This window comes from Cervus canadensis, chromosome 8 (genome assembly GCF_019320065.1).
Source record: "Cervus canadensis isolate Bull #8, Minnesota chromosome 8, ASM1932006v1, whole genome shotgun sequence".
Taxonomy (NCBI): Eukaryota; Metazoa; Chordata; class Mammalia; order Artiodactyla; family Cervidae; genus Cervus; species Cervus canadensis.
The window spans coordinates 58,345,417-58,370,206 of record NC_057393.1 but is presented as its reverse complement, the minus strand read 5'-3'; the positions used below and the strand labels follow the sequence as shown (position 1 = coordinate 58,370,206).

The window sequence follows — 24,790 nt, the reverse complement described above, 5'->3', positions numbered from 1 at the left end:
GCCTGCACTATGAGGTCAGGATGTGGCTCTTCATGGTTCAGTGCCCTCTGAAGGCATCCACAAGTTGGCTGCTTCGTCACACCCAATATACAATAGTACACAGGAACAGTATAACATAGTAGGGACCCTCGTCCAGAAGAAGGAAAAATGGAAACCCACTGCAGCCACTGGTTGGCCACTGTCATCAAATCCTGGTAGGCAGAGACTGCAAAAGATCCCAGGGTATGCAGCAACTTCCTTGGATGACAGCCTTCTCTCCAGGATTCTTCCTTTGGGCCCTGGTTGTCCCCACTTTGGTCATTCTCTTCTATGCCCACCATGGAAATGGGCATCCATGGTGCACCCCTCTTGGGGCTGCATAACTTTTCAGCCCACTTCCTGCTGATGTGGGTTTTGTGGCTTAAGTTTGGTTAGTTTGAGTCAACAATGCAGGCTGGTGTTGACCAGGCTTGTGGTTTTTCGGGAAACATATGTCCCTCAAAATCTTAGTTTGGGGCATGTGAGAAAATTTAAAACTGGTCTTTTATGTATGAGCTTGTACGCTATACCTGTTCCCTGGAGGAGCACAAGACATAGGCTGGCCAATCAAAGACCTACCCCACAACTGGCCACCCTGGCCCAGTATTATCAAACAGGGTAAGATTTGATTTGTGGATCCAGAGATCTGAGGATGTAGATTTGGGGCTGCCAGCAACCTTGTTTCCCAAGAGAGACTAGGTAAGAATGACTCTAACACAGAGGGGATCAGAGGGAAGAAGTGTAAGAGACAGAGGCTTTGGATGTTGCAATACTCAAAGCTAGATTCAATAAATTCCCTTCTTTGCCTAGACTACAGAATATTAGCCCTTTTACCCAGGGTTCAGTTCTGATCAATGACTGGTTAGTAGGCAAGTCAGTTAAAGACAATGGGGGAGCAATCTGATTCAGAATTTGTCTAAATTGTCTATATTTTCTTCCTATGCTTTTTCAAGTTGCCCTTCCCACACTTAACTGGCAGAAGTTCTGATGACTCACTTTTCAGAGCACTTAACCCAGTTTTCACAGGAACAAAACTTTCTTTTCATATTCATATCCCATCAGTTCATGTGCAGTTTAATTACCTTGCATAATGACAACATGTACGGTTGGAGTAAGTAAGTTTGGATACAAACCTACCTGACTCGTGATAAACCCACAACTCAGCTGTCTGAGAGCAGAGCTGCCCAGTCAGCTAGAGTGTGTCCTCCCGGCCACCAGCATCCAGAAGGATTTGTTCATCGTTTTTACTGAAGGAATGGGGACTGTGGCTTATTCTGAAAGTGTAGAGTGGAGTTGTGTCAAAAGCACCATTTATTTATTTATTTTTGGCAGCGTGCAGCATGCGGGATCTCAGTTCCTCGACCAGGGATCAAACCTGTGCTCCCTCTGATAGAAATGAGTAGATCATCAGGGAAGTCCCCAAAAGTACCTTTTAAAGTTTAACGTTCTAATTTTCTCTTGCAACTGTGAGTCCTAACTCAAATTTGCTTTTCTTTGAATAAGATTCTTTCTTCATAATTGCTGGTTCCAAACTTATGCGGGCCCCGATATTTCTTGGTGACCTTCTACGGCATTTCTTTGGCTAACAGGCTCTTCCACTTTCTGCAGTGACTATTTCAAACCTCCTCCTCCCTCCTTGCCTCTCCAACCTTTCCATCTTCCCCTTTCTGTCTCAGCACATGATTTTGCCTTTTATTACACACAGAAATCAGAACCATCAGACAAGAAAACAGAAATCAAATTTCAATTTCCAAACCTCATGACCTATCTTGGTATTACTCCATCATTTTTCTTCTTGTCCTCTGGTTACACAGAAACCATTTTACTCCTGTTTACTATGTTCAAGATCCCAATGGGGACCTTACAGCAGCAGAGATTCCCATTCTTTCCTGTTCTTCCTCTACTTCTATATGGGCTCTTCTCCTTGCTGTCAAATGTGCTCAATTTATTACAACATGCAGTGGATCTGTCTGTGTCTGGCTGCCCAGTCGCCATTCCTCTTTCTGAGGAAAACTCCCTGTTTGCAGTCCTGGTGGGTCCTGTGTGATGTTCCTAGAGATGATTTTGACCAGATATTCCTCTCACCATCCCAGGACAGAGAGCACATGGATATAGCTCAGTCAAATGAGCTCTCCTGCTCCCCTTGGAGAAGGAAATGGCAACCCACTCCAGTGTTCTTGCTTGGAGAATCCCAGGGACAGAGGAGCCTGGTGGGCTGCCGTCTATGGGGTCGCACAGAGTTGGACACGACTGAAGCGACTTAGCAGCGGCAGCAGCAGCAGCAGCTCCCCTGGTTCTTTGAATTTCAAGCTGAGAGGCACAGGAAGGACAGACAATTGGAAGCCTTCCTTCCAGGGTGGTGAGAGGGCGAGATGGTGGGGTGCTCCCTGCTGCTGAGGTCTGCACTCCCCTGGCTACTACCTTGAGGAACCAAGACCAGCTCTCCAGCATTAGCTTCCATCCCAGACTCCTGCTATCTCCCAACACATTCCTTTTTTGCTTAACTTTGCCAGTTGTTTTTTGTTGCTTGAAATCAAGGAAACCCCCTACATGATGCATCATATTTTAAAAAGTGAGCCAAAAAACAATACCAACACCAAAAAAAATTTTTTTTCTTTCTTGATCCTACACCCCTTTTCCAGTGACACCTTCCTTACCTCTCTTCTTTGTGGCCACCCATAAAAGAGTTGACTGCACAAGCAGTCTTCCATTCCCCCCGCCACATGTCTTGATTCATTCCTGCATCTGCGCCAGTGGCTTCTGCTCCGTTGCCTTGTTGAAGCTGTTTACTCTAAGTCCCCAGGGTCACAGCGATGTCCTGGTTTCCCTTTTTCCTTTCCTCTTTCCTCTATGTCCTGGTTTCCCTCTGGTCATTAACCACGTGGTCACTCACAGATGCCTACTCCAGTATTCTTGCCTGGAGAATCCCATGGACAGAGGAGTCTGGCAGGTTCACAGGGTCGCAAAGAGTTGGACACAATTGAAACAACTGAGCATGCATGCACTCACAGGTGAGTCGGAGGTCCTCCTCTCTGTACTCCCTCAAAACCTTATGCACTCCTGTGACTTCAGGGTCCCCTGTGCCCATGATGCTCAGACTTCCTGGGGAACCCCAGTTTCTGTGTCACTCACCTCTCCACCTGCTGTCCCTCATGGAACTCCTGAGACCATCATACCTGTTCCTTGTCAGTTGGGCTCTGAGTCTCAGGAAATGGCACTTGGCCCATAGGATCTTAAGCCAAGTGCCTCCTCTCTCTACCAAAGTAATCAACAAACCCCACCCCATTCCCACCTCATGCAGTCCTAACTCCTATCTCCAGAACCTAATGCAGGAGGAGCTTGTTAAACATTTGATCAAATGACTGATAGCAGCAAGAACACTCTGCAGAACACTTAAACTCTCTCTTTCCTATCGCCCTGTGAGGTAAGAATAATTATTCTGCAGATGAGGAAACCAATATTCAAAGAGAGGGATGGTTTGGCTTGGGTGTGGGATCACAGAACCAGTGAATATGTGGGGTGTTGAGGCTGTAATTCCTGTCTGATTCTTCAGGTGTCTGGACTAGATGCCAGACTTGGGGCTACAGAAAGTGAACGGCGCAGGCTCTCGCCTGGGCTTCCCACGCTCCAAGGACTGGGGAGCTTTCTGCAGGTCCCCTCTTGATGTTAGGTGGAGGCACAAGGCTGGGGGAGACCAGAAAAGTGAGGCTGGTGCCTGAGGTCTTCCCAAACTGGAAGAGCAACAGAGATGGCATCCCCTTTCTGGCTGCTGAACCAGAGGGGTGCAGACCCTTCAGTAAAGGACTAGGCAAGCGAATCAATGGTTCCTGTAGCTGGGTTCAACAGAAGAGAATCGATACTAGGACTCGATTCTCAGAGACAAGGGGCCCTGGGGATGGGTGATAGAAATTCCTGGAGAGTAGAAGGAATAAGGAGCTGTCTGGGCCGGTGGAAGCGTGTTGGGAGTCTGCCTAAGGAGCCTGCTGCCTGAACTGGAAACAGTTCTGGGCATGAAATCTATGGGGTTGAAGTTGTGGGCCGGGTGGAGGGCCTGGGTCTTGAAGGCGCCACGGACGCAAAGCTCAAAGGACCGGGCTCGGTGGTGGGGTCTGCGAGAGTGAACTCAGAGGATGGAACTATGGGGTCCAGGGCCTGGAGAATGGGCGTCCCCAGGGTGGGTTCTAAGACGGACCCAACTAGGTATCCCATGCGCTGGGGTTCTCGAGGGCAGGACCTGAAGTCCCTGACTATTGAAGGACGGGGCCAGGGTGATCAAGAACATGGGGCCGGGCGGTGAGGAAGAGGGTCTCCTAAGGGGCTCTTAGACCTCTGTGCTGGGCGTGGTACAAGAGAGCCGGGGCCGAGAGGGCGGGGCTCTGCGGACTTGGCTGGGGAGCTGGAGGACTGTAGGGAGCCGAGCCTCTAAGGTTGGGGACGGCGGGGTTGGGTCGAGAAGACGGGTGTCTTGGGGGGTGTGTCGTTGGGAGGCCTGTAAAACTGGAGATCATGGTGGGGGCGGGGCCGAAAAGACGGGACGGTGAGACGTGCCGCGAAGAGTGGGTCGGGAAGAGGGACTAGGGGCTCGCGGGGCAGAGTCAGGGGATGCTCGTGGGGCTGTAGGTTGGGGGGGAGTGCGGGGCGCGGAGGGGCCGTGGGGGCGGGGCCGGGAGCAGGGGGCGGGGCCGGGACGCCGGCGTGGGCGGTGGAGCGCGGGGGCGGGCCCAGGTGAGCGGGGCTGGCGCCCCCTTCGCCCCTCCTCCCCCGGCCTCCCCCCGCCCCTCAGTCACCCAGCTGCGCCTCCTTCGCTGGCTCCGCTGGCTGAGCGGACGGCGGCTGGCGGCGTCTTCGGCCCAGGCCAGGTCCAGGTCCGGCTCGGCTCCATCTTGGGCCGCTGCGCCGAGCACCTGTGGCGGCCACAGGAGCAGCGCTTCCGCCGGCCTCCGCGGCCCCGGGCGGGCAAGAGGGTGAGAGGCCAGCTCCGTGCTCGCCCGTGTTGGGGCGAAGGAGGGTGGGATGGGCGGCACCTCCCCTTCTTGCGCCCAGGAACCCCACTCCTCACCTTTTTCTGAGCTCCGACCCTACGCATCCCGGCCCCCGCCCAGTGCTCAGCGCACCCCAGGGCTGCATCCCTCCTCCCATCTCTGGGCTCATTGCCTGAACTATCCCCTTTTCCACGTCTCCTCTGCCCATCCTCCCATTTTCCAATATTCAATGCCCAGGACCTCGTCTCTTTCTGCCAACCCCCACCGTTCCTACCGCTTCGTCCCTCTTCCTTCCTCTTCCCTTTTCCATCCCCACCCCTCATCCCACTCTCCTCCCACTGCCCCCAGCCCCCGACCTCCCTTCACTCTCATTCCACCTACCCTCCATCCCTGCCCGCTTACCCCATAGCCCCCCTGTTCCTCCAGTCACAGTCTTTGCTGCTGGGAAGGTCTGTAGCCCTGTTCAGGGGGTCATGTTGAGGACCTTCTCCCTGAGTCCAGGTGGGCTTTGTGGGGGAGGGCAGGACAGGGACCCTTGCCCTAGGGGAGAGTGTGTGGTGCGGTGTGTTCAGGCCTTTGGCCCCACAGCTAGAAGCGGCCTACCGGTCTGGTGCGCAGAGTGCAGCTGTGTGGTTGCTGTTTCCTGCAGGCTCACACAGCAGACGGGCCTTATGTGTCGGCCCCTGGTGGGTCCATGGGTGTGGTGTGGGCCTATACTGGCTCATGGGAGCCCATGGCCACGCAGGTAGGGACACACCAGCCACCTGGGCTGCTTCAGGTCTGGGGCAGCTGGGCCTGGAGGCTGACCTTTTTCATCTCCGGCTCCTCCTGGGAAGTATGGGCAAATCCTCCTCAGAGGAGGAATTTCTTGCCTGGTGGGGTCTAGGCCTATCTGTGGTGAGCAGAGCTGGGTCTGGGACCTCTGCTCCACTGTTCCCCAGAACCCTTTCCTGGCACAGCTTGTGACTTGGGCACTTTGTTCTTAAGACCCTTTCATCCTCTGTGAAGGGCAGATTTGTGCCTACAAACACTTCTCAGTAGCTCAGGAATGCTCCCTGCTGCTTTCCCCAACTTTGACCCTGTCAGTCCTGTCAGGCCCTCCTTTGCTGGGATGAATCAGACCACCTACTGGAGGTTGCCACGCCCCTCACTGTACAATGAGGGATTTGGGTGGTGTATGTCCCTACCTGGTCCCTAAGAGGTAAGTTCATATCTCAACATTTGAGGAGTGTGTGTGTGTCCATATGCATGCATGTATGAGTGTATGTATATGTATTCTCCCAAGCTGAGGTTTAAAATAGACTTGGAAACAGTGTGATGATGGAGACATTGGGAACATTGGTGGTGACTACCACCATCCTAGGATGGGATGAGGAAGGGAAAGATTAAGAAGCAAACCAAGCTACCCTATAATCTAAATGGCTTCCTCAAAGCTATCTTTCTACCCCTACCCCCACTTCCAAGTACTAGTCCTGTGATACCTTGAGCACAAGTCACTCTTGATGGGAGGAAAAAGGTAAGATTATTAACAATCACTGTTCCAGGCAGTCCATATGCCATCACATTATGTCTTCACAACAGCCCTGCAGGGTGGGGATTTATTTCCGATTTGCAGATTGGGAAAACTGAGGCTCAAAGAGGTTAGGGGTCCACTTGAGTGTGCATGCGTAGGAAGGGCAAGAGCCTGGATTGGAAGTATACCCCTTTGCCTCGCCTGTTCGTCCCTGGCTCCAAAGTTCATCTGATCAGCTCTATTGCTTCCTGGGAGGTCTCTATTCTTGGTGGTAGGCGGGGTGTGAAAAACCTTCTTTCCCTAGCATAACTCAGAACAACTTCCCTTGAAGCTCTTCCCTCGATCAGACTGGGAAGGCCAGCTGGGGTTTGGTTGTGGGTTCTTTGACATTTCTGAGCTGTTCCAGATCTCAGATTGTCACCTGCAATTTGTGGAGGTGGGCTAAGGAAGGAAACTAACAGAAATATAACCTCCCATTCCCCTGGGGTCTTTGTGGTCACTACTTTCACTCTGAGTGATGGCCAGCTCTGAGCATCAGGCAGCTATCTGGTGAGGCAGATCCAGCAGTACCTTGTCACTGACAGCTTCTCACCAACTCCTGGTGGAGACTAAGTGCGCCCCCAGTCTTGACCCTGTTTCCTCAAGGAGACCAAGGTCTGGCTTCTTATGGCCCTCTTCAAGAGAAGGGTCCAGGGTAGGTAGGGTTCAGTCAGAGGCTGTGTAGGCTGTCCAGATAGGACTTCCTTGGTGTTCTTGGACTTGGAGCTCAGTGGTTGTCTGCCTGCCAGCGTCCATCTATGACCACAGCCTTCCTAGCCAGCAGGTCTCCTTCTGTCTTTCTGACTCCTGGATGCCTACAGAGCTGCTAAGAAGCAGGTAGGGTGAACGGGCATCCAGGCTTTGTTCTTACTTGTTCACTTGTCCCACTGCCATGTCATGGGTACCACTGGGTAGCCATGTGCTGGGTGCTGGGACTCCAGTTGAGTCATGGCAACAATAAATAAAAAGGGATGCCAGTGGAAGAGTGATAGTGTCCAGGACGGAGGTCTGCACTGTTCTCAAGAGGGAGCTCAGAGAACCTCAGACACTCCTGAGTTTGATTCCCGGCTTAACCACTTACCAGCTGTGTGCCCTTGAGCAAGTCACTAAACCTCTCTGAGCTTTGGTTTCCTCTTCTGTAGAACGGAGAAGATGACTTATCTCCTGAGATTGCTCTTACTATTACATGAGACAAGGCTGGAAAGGAGATGGCACATGCCTGACACATGGTGGGTGATTGGGCACTTGAAACTGCTGTTCTTACTATCATCACTGTGATAGTTATTGGCTTTGTTGCCCTTTTCTGTTTATATGTCCATCTTAGAGCCTGAGAGTAGGGCCTGGGCCATAGTCTTTTCTTGTCTATTCATCATTTTCTTGACTTTTCCAGGGACCAGTCTGGCTTCAGCCCCAAGGAGCAGCCAGGACAGGAGACTCCTGCCTAGGCTGGTACCATATGTAGAGCTGCACAGTCCAGTGTGGTCATCCGTAACACCATGTGGCCCTTTAAATTTCAATTTTGTTGTTTACTCTTTAAGTCATGTCTGACTCTTTTGCAAACCCATGGACTGTAGCCTGCCAGGCTCCTCTGTCCATGGGATTTCCCAGGCAAGAATATTGAAGTGGGTTGTCATTTCCTTCTCCAGGGCATTTTTCTGACTCAAGGATCGAACTCACATCCCCTGCATTGGCAGGCGGATTCTTTACTGTTGAGCACCTGGGAAGCCCTAAATTTCAGTTACTTAAACAAAATCAGAAAATCAGTTTCTCAGTTGCACTAGCCATCTGTCAAGTGCTCAGTGGCCGCATGTGACCAGTAACAACCATATTGGACAGCACAGAGCAGCATCTTTTCATCACTGCTGAAAGTTGTGCTGAACTGGCCTTCATAGCAAGCCTGGAACTCTTAGGGGACAGTTGCTCTAAAAACACACTCACCATTGGCTTGAACAGCCACCAGCCATCTCCTGAGCTCTGGGGCAACAGGAAGTTTTAATATACAGAAACTGAGTTCTCGAGAGCCCTTCCCACATTCCCTTTCAGTGGCCTTGCTCACCTGGCCAGGGTGGTTGGTTTCGTGGCAGTTCTTATCAGCCCAGCCTGGGAGGACAGGACTGGGATTGCCCCAGTTGTCACTGTTGCCTGCTGTCCCCGCCCTGTTTCTCCAGCATGTCCTGCCTGGCTGGGAGTCTCAGAGTGATGTTTCTCATTCGCAACTTTGCCCTGGGCCAGGCTGGCTCATGCCCTGACCCCACTCCCTCTCTCTGGGCCCTGCCCAGCCCCCAGCCTGCTGCCACCTTCTTGTGATCTGAACATATGCCTCCTGCTTTCTGCTCACCCTGTTCCTTGTTCCTTCCTCCCAGGCACCATCTCCTTCCTCTCTCTCCAGGCCCAACCTGCAGGTCTGGAGGAGTCTGTGTGGCTAGAGAAAGGGACAAGAATGGCTGGAAGAGAGCGGGGGCAAGAGTGTACATGTGTCTGATTGGTGGTACAGGTATTCCCTGCTTTTCAAAAGTTTGCTTTATTCCACTTCACTTTCATGGGAGACCTACATTAATTAGTGCCTGTTTTCAGTAATGGAAAGAAATTCGGAGAGTTTTACAAGACAAGGTAATTGTTTCTTTACACTATTTTGGTTTATGAAAAGGTTTCACAGGAATGCTCTTCTTTCACATAGTGGGGGTGTGACCTGTATTGGACCCCATTTGGTGGGTACAGCAGATCTACATTAGTTCCATGTTGCCTGATCTCAAGAGCCTGGCACACAGAAGGTGCTCATGAGATGGCAGTGGGAGGAATGAACAAATGCCGAGTGAGCCCTAAAGGGCTGATATGGGAGCCTTTCCTATCCTTTGAGCATGCAGTGGGAGCCAGGAAATCCCTTCCCCTTCACAGCGGTCAAGCCTGAGCCGCAGAGACTGGACAGCCCAGCCAGGCTAGGCCAGAGAGGATGGGGAGGGAGCATGAGAGGACCCAGGGTGTTCTGAGTGTGCCCTGTATTCATTTCTTTCTCACTCCCCCAAACTTCTCTGCCTCGCACTGTGTTCCAAAGAGGCTCCAGTCCAAGTGAGTGAGCTAGTGATGGTTCTGGGAGGAACCAGGGTAGTATTCATCCATCCAGCTTTACTGGTTATTAAAATACTGTAATAGTTCTGTGCTGATTGACTAAGAGCTATTGTCCCAAAGCCCCGAGCCCCAAGGCCCCAGCAGGCTTGGCCTCTCCCCTGGCTTCCCACTCCCCTATAAACCTGCAGTAGAATCAGCAACTGGATGATCTCTAGGATTTTACCCTAGGGCTGGTTCTGACCACTCAGTTTTGGTTTTTAGATATTTGAAGTGTCATTCTGTGTATGTGTGGTGACCTTGATTTGAAGTGTCTGGTCTCCTGTGATCGTTTTGCTTGTGACCCTGACTGGTCAGGCAGGCTGAGACTGAAGCTGTCCCCTCAGTGTGCCTCGCACTGTGTGAGCCCCCAGCAGAATCCAGCAGAGATGCTGCTACCCAACTCAGTGCCACCCCCTCCCTCTCTCTCTCTCCTGCAGGCAGCCATGAGATCCAGCCGTCCTGAGCCGGATGCCCCGGAACCCCTCAGTGCCCGCCCTCAGCCCCTGTCCCGAAGTTCCTCCAGCCTGCTGGGCGAAGGCCGGGGGCAGAGGCCAGAGTATCACAAGAGGGCCAGCAGCACTGTATGGCAGGCCCAGCTGGGCGAAGCCAGCCCTGGTGCCCAGGTCCCGGAGGAGGAGGGGCAGCAGGCTGAGCGCATGCAGCAGGCACGGGCCTCCAGCCCCCAACCGCAGCCCAGTGCCGTGGGCCACTGGCGTAGCAGCACTGTGGGCAACGTGTCCGCCATAGGCAGTAGTGACCTGTGTTACCCGCGGGACCCCAGCGCCGCCGCTGTGCAGAGGAGCCACTCGGACCTGGTTCGCAGCACCCAGAGCCGGGGCCACAGTGGTGCTCGAAAGGCCAGCCTCAGCTGCTCAGTCCTGGGCAGCTCGCCTGTCCATAGGGCTCGGCTGCAGCCCAGCAGCACCTCTGGCCAGAGTGGCCAGACCCCTGCAGGCTTGGAAAGGGACCTGGCTCCGGAGGACAAGACTTCAAACTCAGCCTGGACACTGGAGAGTCAGGAGGGGGTGCCACCAGCTGCCCTGGGAGGCACAGTGACCCACAGCAGCAGCCCCAAAGCCACCGGCCAGTCGGCCACCACCTCCTGCCATTCGTTGTCTCCAGCAGCCCTACTCTGTGGCATGAGGGAGGTGGGGGCCAGGAGTTGCTGCCATGGCTTGCCTGCCCCAGGGATTCTGGCCTTTCCCAAACTAGTGACTTCAGTGAGTGAATCTAGGCTGCAGGCTCAGCATGGGGTGAAACTCCAGTGTAGGTTTTCTGGGGGGCTTCCTGGGCATTCCCACTGCTGTGCCCACCCTTGGGGTCCCACCGGGTTAGCCATGGAGCCTAGTGCCAGGACCAAGGATATGTGGACCATGACCTCAGCAAGTGACTTGGCCCCAGTCTTGGCTTCCCCTCTGTCAGCCCAGGATGCTGGTGTGCAAGCAGCCCCCAAGGCAGTCTGCAAGGCAGTGGCCACTAGTCCACCTCTGGAAGCCCCCGTGGCCCTGCACATGTTCCCTGAGGTGACTCTGGAGTCCAGCCTGGCAGAGGCGCCATCTCCCGTGCGGGACGTACGGTGGGATGCTGAGGGCATGACGTGGGAGGTGTATGGAGCTGCAGTGGACCCGGAGGTGCTCGGTGTGGCCATCCAGAAGCACCTGGAGATGCAGTTTGAGCAGCTGCAGCGGGCCCCTGCCAGCGAGGACAGCCTGTCTGCTGAGGGTAGAAGGGGGCCATTTCGAGCTGTCATGCAGTCCCTGCGGTGCCCCAGCTGCTGTGGCTGCTCCAGTGCAGCCCCTGAGTGAGGAGCTGCAGCCCCTGGAGCTGCCTGGGGTGCATGGACTCAGCCCCAGGGACAGTTGGGTCCCCATGCTCTTTGGATCCACAGGCACCCACCGACATGTCTCTGTCCTCTGCTGCCTGCAGATCACAGGACTGCAGTCTGTGGGTTCCCTGCCCCCGGCAGATGGGCTAGTTTTTAAGGGCTTGATTCCCAAGAGCCACATGTGCGCTCTGAACTTTGGGACAGTTTCAACACTGTGCATAAGGGGGATCCTGACTTCTCTGTAAAAACTCTTGACCTTCTATCCAGTCTCTGTTCAGAACTCTGCCATGATTTCCCCCAGGCCTCTTTGTGGCTTTATTTTCACAGCAGTGCTGAGATACAACAAATTCCTGACATAAGAGGTGGGATCTCAAGTGGCAAGGGCTGTCTAAGTCTTCAGGGAAGGGAACTGACATTGTCGAGGCTTCCTGTGTGCCACACGCTTGTCAACTCACTCTCCTGAGTCTTCACCATGTTTTATAGACATAACCACAGACATTTGGCAAGACTGCAGCTGCCATGCCCAGGTTGGACAGCTCACGGTGGTGGGCTAAGAGCACAGCCGGGGGCTGGCTGAAGCCTGGAGTGTTTTCCTGCAGCATGTGGTTGGCAGAGCAGGGCAATTGTGAACAAGAATTTATTGAGCCCATATTCAGTGCCAGGTTTTGTGGATTCCTTGGGGAAGAAGCTGCCTGTGCCCTTGTTGAGCTCACAGTATGTGGGACGGGAGGGCTCTGAGCATTATAGAGGGCTGCAGGGTACTTCTCGGAGCCAACCCCCTGGTAGATGATTGTGTCAGGGTCTGGCAAAGGTTAGTGCCCTGCTGAGAGTCACTTGGCATGAGAAGTTGGAGTCAGGACCCACATGTAGCCCTGCCCATGACATGGTCCTGTTCCTGGGCCCCTTCTGCACCCAGGATCCCAGAATCTGACAGCCAGCATACTCCCCATCCCCAGGGACCAGTACTCTTGAGGTGGAAATGGCTCGCAACAGTGGGTTAACTTTTAAAGCAGTAGTGACCACAGGCCAGAGAAACCAGGTGAGAAAGGCATGTTTCAGGTCAGAAAGCATCCCAGGACCCAGCATGGGGCTTCCATATTCCAGAATGTGACTTTCTCACTCCCAGCTGAGGCTGGGTAAGCTGCCACTCGTGCTTGAAAATGACAGCAGGTCAGAGCTGCTTCTGAGGGTGGGCCTGGGGCAAAGGGGTGGTGTGGTGTGCAGGAGGGGACTTTATCTCCCTTTTAAAATGTGATCAAGCAGGTTGTCATGCAGTCATGAGGGTCTTGACACCATGTAGCCTGGGGTCCTGGGCCTGTCCATCCCTCCACGTGTGGAATGGGGCAGGCGAGTCCAGTCTTGGGAGTGACAGGTGGGCACCAGGGTGTCCTCATTTCTGGCCCTGCACGGGAGCACCAAGAACTCCAGTTGTGGGGACACAAGGGGAGGGGTGATGAACTGGCGTAGGAAGTCACCTTCACACAGGGCCAGAGCTGAGCAGGGTCTTGAGGACACAGTGGGGCTGGACGGGTGGGTGAGTGGGACACGGCATACCAGGCAGAGAGAACAGCCTGGCCAGAGGCTTTGGAGGTTCCTGTCTTGCCCGGGTTGTGGTGAATCATTGAAGTACAGGCTGTATTGGGGTGCTTGTCAGGTTGGGAGGCTGGTAAGGGGGTCCCAACTGTGAAGCTCCTGGTGTGACTACGGAAAGGGACTTTATAAGAGCTGTGGATGCAGGAGTGGGGCCAGATTTCATTACAGTAATATCCCTTTGGCTGCCATGAGGGGAGGTTCATGTGGAAGAAGTGGGAGGCGGAAGCCTGGGCGGGGGAAGGGGTCCTTGGGTACGGGAGCCAAGGAGGGGCCTGTTAGGGGGAAATGGAGTGGGTAGCTGGGGCTGAGCACGCATTCTCATACACAGTGTGTGGTGGGTTTGGGAAGAAGGAGGAGTTGCAGAAAGCTGAAGTTTCCAGTTTGAATAAAAGGAGATGAAGCTACCACGTGGGACAAGGTGGGAAGCCCGGGAGGGGCAGGTGAAGGGCTATATGCCCCAGGGCTTGGTGGGCATCAGTGACACCCTTCATGAAGAGACTTTCTCCTCTGTGCTACACATATCATCATGAGTTTATTCTCCATATACCACCTCTACATGCTACACCAGGTATGCCAAGATGGCAGGCTGGGATGCACCCTGAGTGGGAAGGGCTAGCCCAGCCACCCACCTGTCTCATCACAACCGAGGTGAAGGTTTGCAGAGTGGTGCTGGAGTCCAGCCTGGCCTGTGTCTGACCTTGGTGCTATGCGTAGCTGGGGCCCACAGAACCCCCCCACCCTCCCACCCCCACCCCTGCTGGGTAAGCTTGCCACTCCCAAACAGTGGAAAAAGAGTGTCCTTGGCCTCACTAACCCAGGCTGCACAGCCTCTGCGGACAGGTCTACTTGGAGGAGCTGAAGCTTAATTTCCAAATTCAACCTGGAGACCCAATCCAGCACCCCACTTCCTGGGCCAGGCCTGACTGGCAGTGGTTGAGGGTCCCAGGACATGGCCACCGGCTTCCTTTATAGGTCTTCTCCTTTCAGACTCCAGATTTCTGCCCAGACTTTCTGGGACCCCATCAGGCCTGGCTCTGGGAGGTGGTGGATTTCATTGTGTGTACATTTGTTTAGAATTTGAAATAAAGTAACGGAGGTCACAACTTTGCAGGGGAAGGATTTTGTTCTGGGAGATTCTGTCCTTTAGTACGTCTTCCAGATTCTTAGAGCTCCCTGTCCAGGCAGGAATCTCCTTCCCTCATCTCCAGGGACTCTCCCTTCTGTCCATTGGCTCTCCACCCTGGCAACCTGGGCCCCCGATAGCAGAAGCCTGGCTCTCTGATGCTTGTCCCCTGTGGGCCTGGCCAGGACAAGGGCATGCATCTCCTGTCCAAGTGCAAGTCTGCCATCACCCTCACAGGGATCACCAGTTCACCTGGGGAAGAAGCTGTCCCTGCCAGAGTGTAGGCTACTGGTGATCACAGTGTCGGGGGAGGGAGAAAAGCAGAGAATGGCCCTGTCTCACTGAGACATCACCTCCCGAGTTAGCTGAATTGGGTTTCTGTGCCCCAGAATTGGATTTTTATTTCACAGTGGTCCAATGAGGTCTTCCCAATGCGGGTCCTGACACAGGATATTTAGGGGATACTATAGCTTAGTGGTCTAAAACTCAAGTTTGAATCCTGGATCTCACCTATAGCTATGAGACCTTGGGCAAGTTACTAAAACCTTACTGATCCTCAACTTCCTCATCTGTAAAATGGGGATACTAATGGTGCCTCCTTCTTTGGTTTGCTGCGTGGAGTAAATGAAGAACCCACATACGGTGCCTAGCACTTGACTCAGCACTCAGCACACATCTACTGTTGCTGAGTACGGCTTCCACAGCCACCAGTAGGGGGCTAGCTTTTGCGCTGCTAGCTTGAGTCTGATTAAGGCCCACATTCTGTTTCCTTAACGCTCCTTCCTTAAAGAGCCTCTTTCCACGTCCTTCACTCTCTGCTTTGAAACATGCTTGAAAGTGAAAGTGTTAGTTGCTTAGTCGAGTCTGACTTTTTGGGACCAAATGGACTGTCGCCCACCAGGCTCCTCTGTCCATGCAATTCTCCAGGCAGGAATACTGGAATGGGTAGCCATTCCTTCTCCAGGGGATCTTCCCAACCCTGGGATCAAACTCATGTCTCCTGCATTACAGGCAGATTCTTTAGTGTCTGAACCACCAGGGAAGCCCTGAGCCCTACTTGGGACACGTGTATTCTGGCCCTGGTCCTCTGAAATGCTGGCTTCCAGAGCCATGTTAAGGAGAACCCTCCCACCTCTCACTGCTATTCTGCAATAGGCTCCCCAGAAGCTTTTCATTTTCCAACATCTTTCTTAAGAAAAGATACAACATGCTTTCTCAGCATCCTATAAACATGGCTTAGGAAGCACAGTGCCTCTCTTAGCATCCATTCCAGGAGCAATTGGGAGGCTCTGCAGGGCCTGCAACCACTGCCTTGGTACTCTTTCTCCCCCATCCCATATTTCTCCTTACTTATTTTTCATTTTTATCTTTTTAATTGCACCAGGTGGCATACATGATCTTTGTTTCCTGACTGGGAATCAAACCTGTGCGATCTGCATTAGGAGCACAGTCTTGACTACTGGACTGCCAGGGGAGTCCCTTCCCCCCACCCCACCCCCTGCCCTGTTGTTGTTTAATCACATCTGACTCTTGCCACCCCATGGACTATAGTCTGCCAGGCTCCTCTGTCCGTGGGATTTTCCAGGCAAGAATACTGGAGGGGGTTGCCATTTCCTTCTCCAGGGAAGCTTCCTGACCCAGGGATTGAGCATGTATCTCCTGTGTCTCCTGCATTGGCAGGTGGATTCTTTGCCACTGAGACACCAGGAAAGTCCAAAGTATCCCCTATTTCTCTTTAATTTCAGTTCTCCCTTTCTCCTTTTCTGTATCATGTGCTCTTTGCCCCCAGAAGCCTTCTGCTGTTTGGAGCAGAAGGAATAAGGCAAGATAAAGCCTTGGCATAAAGGGATGGAAGCGGAGGTGGGACAGATGGTGGAGAGACAGAAGGCTTCTGGGGGCAAAGAGGACATGATACATAGCTTTTCTTCCATGGAGCACCCAAGGGACAAGTTGGGTGGGTGGTATCCATCTGCTGGCTTCAGGTAGGCCTTTTCTCTTTTATGTTTTCTTCTTGCTTGGCTTGTAATTAGGTTGGGGCATGGCCTGGGCCTCAGTAGGGACACACCATGCTCTCTTATCTCTGCTTCCCTCCTGTGTGGAACTGGACTTGTGTCTCAGAGGCAGGGCTGGGGTCAGGGGGAGACTTCTGAGAAGACTTCTGAGACACTGAAAAAGCCTCAGTTAGGCCCAAGTAGGGAGACTCTGCTGGAGCTAGACTTTTCCATGGCTTACCAAAGAACTATACTTGGGGTGCTAGAGTCTAGCTGGGGAAGAGTGGAATGGCCTCTCACCCCAGGCCCACTTGCCTTCCCTTGTGGCTCAGCTGGTAAAGAATCCTCCTGCAATGAAGGAGACCTGGATTCGATCCCTGGGTTTTGAGGATACTCTGGAGAAGGAAATGGCTACCCACTCCAGTATTCTGGCCTGGAGAATTCCATGGACTGTATAGTCCGTGGGGTTGCAAAGAGTCAGACACCCGACCGAGCAACTTTCATTTTCACTTTTCAGGCCCTCTTGGCCTATTCCCTTTAGCCTTCTGTTTCTGTTTACATCTCAGTTTTAGCTGTCCGGGGTCTGGGAAGGTAGCTGCCAAGGGAGCCATTTTGTTGCAAACGTTGTGGCTTTTGTAAGCCCAGTTTGTGTCTCTTAAGGAAGACTCTCTGATTTTCTTTCCCTTCAGACTTGGGGGAATTCAGAGAGACTTCTTGAGAAGATTTCAACCCAACTCCCTCTGCCCTGATACAATTCCCTGGATGGCAAGGCTGTGGTCGCAGAGGGGCTGGGACCCAGATCTGGTCGTCGTGCCCCAGGCATCTGATCAGGTTGGCCAAGGGAATTTGGTGCAGCGCAGCCAGCCGGAGGAGCCCGGGCGCCCCCTGGTGGCCACAGAATCGACTATCAGAGGCACCTGGGGGCGCAGGTTGGGAGCCACCAACCCTGCCCCGCCCCGGGCGGTCTCGCGCGACCTTCTTCCCCTTCCGCCCTGCTTCGGAGACTCGGGGAGGGTGGGGGAAGGGCGGTCGCTGCCAAGTTCGGTCCCTCTGCCTTCTTTTCCCCTTCTGCCACTCCTGATTCTCCACGCCAACCAGGACCCCTGAGGGGAAGATTCCCGAGAGGAGGAAAGAGCTGGAGAAGATGGAGGGGATGGAGTCCAAGAAGGGCAGGGTGCGGGTGCGGGCGCGAGACAGGGGAAGGGGAAGCGGAAGCGGGGGTGGTGGGGCCAATTTCGGCCTTTGAGACAGAAGACAGCTTTAGTTTACTTACACCTCTGACTCCAAATGTGAGTTTTACACGTCCAGGGGGCTGGGTGTAGGAGTCTTATTTTGTAACCCTTGGCTTTAAATTTACCCGGAGTTTCTGAATGTGCGCTGTGGTCCCAGTCCGTGAGCGTCCTCTTCCTGGGCCAAGAAGAGAGCAGGTGTGAACAGCCAGCAGTGCGCCTCCCGTCTTGGGGCACTGACCCTGTCTGCCAGAGGGAGGATAGAGGACAGTGGGCTTGAGGAGGGGGCTCCGAGCTAGAGGTGACTGACAGAGGGACTGGAGCCTAAAGTTCACTGAGGTGAGGGCTTATTCCTAGGGTCTTTCCCCTGCCACTCCTTGCCTGGCATGGTTTCCACTGCTCTGTCTGGTGCCCAGGGCCAGCTGGGTGTGCCAGGGGTGATGGCAGCCAAGAGAGAGGTTGGAGGCAGAGCCTAGTCTTCGCAGCCTGTCAGGCAGGAAGACTGGATAGAGCCTCTCAACTGAAGTGTGGCTGAGGGAGGTGTCTGGGACCAAAGCAAGAGTAGAACTTGTACTAGTTGCAGGGAGAGGGAGTGGCTGTGCCCAGGACAAGCACTTCTCTCTCATTCCATGCTCAGAAAGCCTCCCTATGGCGGTCTCTCCTTGAGGACATCATTTTTAAGTTGGAGCTTGGTTGCGTCTGTCTGCCTACAATGTGGGAGACCCGGGTTCAATCCCTAGGTCAGTAAGATCTTCTGGAGAAGGAAATGGTAACCCCACTTCAGTATTCTTGCCTGGAAAATCCCATAGATGGCGGAGCCTGGTAGGCTGCAGTCCATGGGGTTGCAAAGAGTTGGACACAACCGAGCGACTTCACTCACTCGCTATGGTTGCTTTACGCTGTCGGTCTCTCTGTACAGCAGAGTGAATCAGCCATCTGCATACACATATCCCCTCTTTTTTGGATTTCCTTCCCACTTAGGTCAGGCTTTCCTGGTGGCTCAGAGGTGCCTGCAATATGGGAGACCTGGGATCCATCTCTGGGTCAGGAAGATCCCCTGGAGAAAGGAATGACTACTCACTCCAGTATTCTTGCCTGGGGAATTGTATGGACAGAGGAGCCTGGTGAGCAACAGTCCTTAGGGTCCCAAAGAGTCAGACATGACTGAGTGAATAACACTTTCACTTTTCCACTTACGTCACCACAGAGTACCGGGTAGAGTTTTCTGTGCTATACAGTAGGTTCTCTTTAGTATCTGTTTTATACACAGTAGTATGTATATCTGTCACTCCCAATCTCCCAATTCATCCCATTCTACCCCTACCTTGCCCCATTGGTATCCATATATTTGTTCTCTATGTCATGTCTGCTTTCCAAATAAGATAATCTATATCATTTTTCTAGATTCCACATATATACTTTAATATATGATATTTGTTTTCCTCTATCGCTGAAACTACAGTACTTTGGCCACCTCACGCGAAGAGTTGACTCATTGGAAAAGACCCTGATGCTGGGAGGGATTGGGGGCAGGCGGAGAAGGGCATGACAGAAGATGAGATGGCTGGATGGCATCACCATCTCGATGGACGTGAGTTTGAGTAAACTCCGGGAGTTGGTGATGGACAGGGAGGCCTGGCGTGCTGCGATTCATGGGGTCGCAAAGAGTCGGACACGACTGAGTGGCTGAACTGAACTGAACTGATCTGACTTAACTTCACTCTGTAGGACAGTTTCTAGGTCCATCCATGTCTCTGCAAATGACATAATCTTTTTATGACTGAGTAATATTCTATTGTATATAGGTACCACATCTTCTTTATCTATCCCTCTGTTGATCGACATGTAGGTTGCTTCCATGTCCTGGCTATTGTAAATAGTGCTGCAGTGAACACTGCAGTGCATGTGTCTTTTTGAATTGTGGTTTTCTCTGGTCCTCGAGAACTGTTTTAATTGCCGATAAATGAATTATGAACCAAAAGTTATGTAAATGATGAGAATGTTTAATTTCTCGCTTAATTCTTAATTTCATTTAAGAATCTAGGAAGTCATTGTTCTAGAGAAGGCTCAGTGGCTCAGTGAAGATATCAAGGATTCAGATTCTTTCCATAACGGTGCTCTGCTATCTTCAGGGTGTTGGCCAGGGCTATCTTCATGGTCACTAGATGGCTGCAGCACTTCAGGCATCACATTCTCGTAATAAACACGAGACCTACAATCTGCCCCAAGAAATTATTGGTACACACAATTAACCAATTGAAAAAAAAATCATCTTTTTATAGCCTGTCAGTGAATGAAGGGAATGATAATAGTGGCTACCACACTGTGGCACTAGGAACTGGCAGGCGTGGTGATGATACTTTGCACACTTTACCTTATTCACCTCTCACAACTTGCCCCACTTCCCAATGACAACTGAGATTCAGGGAGGTCAAGTAATTTGGCCTATTTTATGACCAGGAAATGAAGAAACTGGCATTCAAACTCCAGTCCATGTGACTCTAGGCCTGGTTTTTTTACCTTTTTAAAATGAAAGGAATACATATTTATGGTAAGAATCTCAAACAGTACTGACCTTGACTTTTTGTTTTTCAACACTGTATGTGTTCATAATAAGAATTTTAAATAGTGTAAAGTGTAGAGTGAAATTTGCTTTGCTCCCCTCTGGGCAGTTCCCACAGTTCCCACCAGGAAATTCCTCTGTAATCATAAACTCAGATTTCTAAATATTTTGTATAAATTAGGTCAATTTAGACACTATTCTGCATTTGTTTTTAAAAATTAATGTATCTTGCAGGTATAATGTTGCCGTATATAGATTCTGCTTTCTTTGTTGTGGATACGTTGTATTACATAGAATGCAATTGCTTTTTTAAAAAAAATAATTAAACCAGTCCTTTCTGCTGGAATTTATGTTATTTCCTATATTTTTTGCTATTAAAAACATGTAAAAATAAATATCATTATATGTACAGTTTTGTGTACATGCATAAGAATAAAATTTTCAACTGGTGGTACATGTAAAGTAGCTATAGACAGTTGGCAAATTGGTCTTCAAAAAGATTGCACAATAATACTTGAAAATGCTAATTTTCTCAGACTTATTCCAATGTTTGAGTCTTATCAAACTAATGTTTTGGCTAATTTGATAAGTGAAAAATGATATCTTAATGCTTGTTTTGATTTGCAATTCCTTTACTATGAGTAAGATACTGTTTAGCCAGGCGCTGCCTAGATGAGAGTTCCTATTTGGTCCTTGGAAGTTGTGTGATGTTGGGCAAGTTGCTGAGCCCCATGATTTCAGTTTCTTCCTCTGTCAAATGGGGATATGAGAATGGCCTTATTAGTTGGATTTCAGGATTTAATGACATCACACATGTAAAGTGCTAGCATAATTCCTAGCTCGAAATAAGGGCTAAGTAAATGTTGTAGCTGTTACTGTTATCTGCTTACAGACCACTTGACTCTGTTTATGATCTGCCTGTATATATCTATATTCCTTTTGTGTTGGATTCTTCTTCTTCTTGATTTGTTAGAACTCCTTTTATATTAATAACACGGTCCTTTACATATATGTTACAAGAATTAGGTTGGTGCAAAAGTAATTGTGGTTTTGCACTGTTGAACTTTGCTGTTGGATATTGGAATACATTTTAAAATAAATGTAATTATGTTATACATCATTTTAATGTGCACTTCTCACTTTATATTTTTTTGCTAATAACATTACTTGCCCTTTATTTTATATTTATTTTAGACTGTAGAAGTGATGTTAGGCAAAAAGCAAATTTGAGTGATTTTTTTTTTTTTAAATCAAGTTCAAAATGGGTCATAAGTCAGCAGAGAGAACTCACAACATCAGCAAGACATTTGGCCCAGGAACTGCCAACGAACGTACAGTGCAGTGGCGGCTCAAGAAGTTTTGCAAAGGAGATGAGAGCCTTGAAGATGAGGAGTGTAGTGGTGAGAGCCACTGGAAGTCGACAACAACCAGTTGAAAACCATCATCGAAACTGATTTACAGCTACACGAGAAGTTGCTGAAGAATTCAACATTGACCTTTCTATAGTTGTTCGGCATTTGAAGCAAATTGGAAAGGCAAAATAGCTTGATAAGTGGGTGCCTCATGAGCTGACTGAAAATCAAAAAACATCATTGTTTTGAAGTGTTGTCTTATTCTACTCAACAACGATGGACCATTTCTCTATCAAATTGTGATGTGCGACAAAAAGTGGATTTGATATGACAGCTGGCGACAACCAGCCCAGTGGTTGGACCGAGAAGTTCCAAAGCACTTCCCATAGGCAAACTTGTACCAAAAAATGGTCATGGTCACTGTTTGGGGGTCTGCTGCCAGTCTGATCCACTACAGCTTTCTGAATCCCAGTGAAACCTTTGCATATGAGAAATGTGCTCAGCAAATTGATGAGATGCACTGAAAACTTCAACGCTCTCAGCCGGCATTGGTCAGCAGAAAGGGCCCAATTCTTCTCCATGACAACACTTAACTACATGTCACATAACCAGTGCTTCAAAAGTTGAACAAATTGGGCTACAAAGTTTTGCCTCATCCATCTGAACTTCCGCCTACTGACTACCACTTCTTCAAGGATCTCGAGAACTTTTTGCAGGGAAAGCACTTCCACAACCTGCAGGAGACACAAAACGCTTTCTAAGAGTGTTGAATCCCAAAGCATGGGTTTTTATGCCCTAGAAATAATTTCTTATTGGCAAAAATGTGTTGATTGTCATGGTTCCTATTTTAATTAATAAAGATGTGTTTGATTCTAACTAAACTAAACCATTAGTTAGAATGGTTTAAAGGTCAGTCTGAAACTGCAGTTACTTTTGTACTAACCTAATACTTTTGTTTACATTAGGCACTTTTTTTTAGAGCAGTTTTAGGTTCACAGCAAAATTGAGAGGAAGGTACAGAGTTTCCCCATTTGCTTCCTATTCCCACACATGCACAGCCTCCCCCATTATCAACATCCTCCCCCAGAATGGTACATTTGTGATGACTGGTGAACCTACGGTGACATAACTTTACTACCAAAGACCATAGTGTATATGAAAGTCCATTCTTGGCGGCCATGGGTATCCTGACCCTCTCAACCTTTAGCGGGGCTGCCACCCCAGTGGCTCCCTTGTAGCAGTGGCTGTACCTGAGAGTATGTCCCAATATACAACACATGCACTGCGCTGGTCAGCCTCAACGAGCCTACCTTAGGGATCAAGGCCTGGAGAAAGAAAGTATTTTCTTTCAGCTTCTTGTTGGCACTGCAGCCTCCTCTGACATTTCCATGCTGGCTTCCGTCATTGGCCCAGTCCAAGTCTTCTGGCCTTGTCCATGCTCCACTGGTGCTGTTGGTGGGGGTGGGGGTGAGGGTGGGCCACAAGCATCCTGGCCAAACCCAGCCTGCAGGCATCCTTGATTTCTGAACCCACAGTCAGTGGTTGTTGGGCTCAGGTGGGGCTCCCCCACATTCTGCTTTAGTGGATGACATAAGAAGGGCAAATGCTGCCCCTCTTTCTCAGCTTTCGTTGTCAAGCACTCATTGAGCATCCACTGTGTGCAAGGAAGTGGGCTCCAGAGATGCCGAGGTGAGAGCTCTGTGAAGCATCCCCCTGTCCAGGGCCCCTTGTGCATCCTTGGTCCAGCCCTGGGCAAAAGAGGAAGCAAAGTAGTGTAGGTGAGTAGCTGGGTGAGCATGCAAAGATGCTGAGCTGCACCCCCGCACGACGACCCAGAATGCTCTGCCTCCAAAGCCAGGCTTCTCTGGGGCCCCTGCTCCACTTCCCTGCCTTGGACAGCCCAGCTCTGAGACTGACATGAACCATGACATGGAGGAGTGCAAGAGATTTCTGATTTCCTCAGGCACCCTTTCTGCTGTGGCCACTGCCTTTTATTTATTTATTTTTAAGTTTCAATTTTTAAGATAATAGATTTACAGACTCATTGCAAAGAGTCTAGAGAGTTCTTGTATATCCCTCACCCAGCATATAGCCATGGTGTATTTATCAAAAGCTCAAAAATTAACCTTAGTACAAAACTAACTAAACTATAGACTTTATTCAGCCGTCCCCACGTTTCCTTTTGATGTCCTTTTTGTTCCAGATCACTTCCAGGAGCCAGCCGTCCCCACGTTTCCTTTTGATGTCCTTTTTGTTCCAGATCACTTCCAGGAGCTCCCATTGTATTCAGTGGTCACTGCCTTTTAACGTACCTGTGAAGTCCCTGCCCTTCCCTCCAGGCCTTTCCCTTCCCTTTCTGTCCCACTCTCCCCCTCCCCAGCCCTTCCTCTCTGTCAGACACATTCCTACAATGCCAACCACAGATGCTGGAGCTAAAGATCTCATTCTGGAGCAGCACAACAGCAGGCCAGGGGTAGGACAGAGTTATGGGGTGAGGATGGCATGGGCAGGGTCTTTTCCCTCCTAGGGTCTCTGGGAACCAACTGTACACAAAAGGGCAGGTCACTGTGAAGATTTCTGGGTCCAGCCTCCCTCTGGCCCAGCTTCTCTACCAAGCCCACCTGGCTGAGGTGGAAGAACATCAAGCCTGGGGGGAAGGGGGCTTCTTTCATCTCCCCTGGATTCAAGGCCTGTGGTCTAGGCTTGCTGCAGGCGTGCTAGGCTAGGCAGCCTCTGGATACCTGGAGACCCCAGTCCATTCCTTGACCCCATCTGTCCACCAACCTGCCCCACTGGGGTCTTCAATGTGGGAGGCAAATGTGGGGGGGCAAATCTGTGGGGAATGGTTCCTTGAAGGGAAGAGTGCAGGATGGAGTGGGGAAGTTGGGTAGGGGGAGTTTCCTGGAGGCCCCCCATCACCAGCATTGGTCCCCTGGCACCTGGGGCCTGATACTTTATCCAAGTGGTCACACCCAGGACATCCTCACATCACGTCTTCTGACCGCTGGACCCCGAGGTCACACTTAGAATGTCCTCATGTCCGCTTGAGGGTCTGGTTGCTGCAAGACTGTCTGCCGTGAGGATACGAGAACGTCCAGCTGGGCAGTGCTGTCTCTACAGTGGGGTCCTATTTGGAGTTGGAGGGGTGTTGCTGCTCGTGCTGGGCTAGAGGGAGGTCAGCTCTTTGAGGCAGAGCCCCATCCACACTCTCACAGGAGTAGGTGTTTCACATCTAATCATGGCCCAGAGTATTTAAGGCAGTGCCTGAGGCTCCCATGTGGAGAGACCAAGAGAGAAGGCAGGGTCTGCAGCAGGAAAGTCTGCTGGATGGACTGGGTGACTCAGTGAGTACTGTCTGCTGCTCTGAATTCAGGGGCTCCCGATGGGGTAGGGGTCGAGGGTCGTCTGTGCTCCCCTTTGGCCCTGGCTTCTTCTTGCTTCTTGGGGCCCAGGGGCA

General features: G+C 51.1%; 1 protein-coding gene across 1 annotated transcript; it reads left to right on the top strand.

Annotated features, from left to right (window-relative positions):
* Positions 1-4,854: 4,854 nt before the first annotated feature.
* GPRIN2 (G protein regulated inducer of neurite outgrowth 2) lies at positions 4,855-12,762 on the top strand. The gene is made up of 2 exons (XM_043476214.1): positions 4,855-4,982; positions 10,095-12,762. Exon 2 carries the CDS (start codon positions 10,101-10,103, stop codon positions 11,460-11,462), a length of 1,362 nt encoding a protein of 453 aa, XP_043332149.1. The 5' UTR covers positions 4,855-4,982; positions 10,095-10,100; the 3' UTR covers positions 11,463-12,762.
* The last annotated feature ends 12,028 nt before the right edge of the window (positions 12,763-24,790 follow it).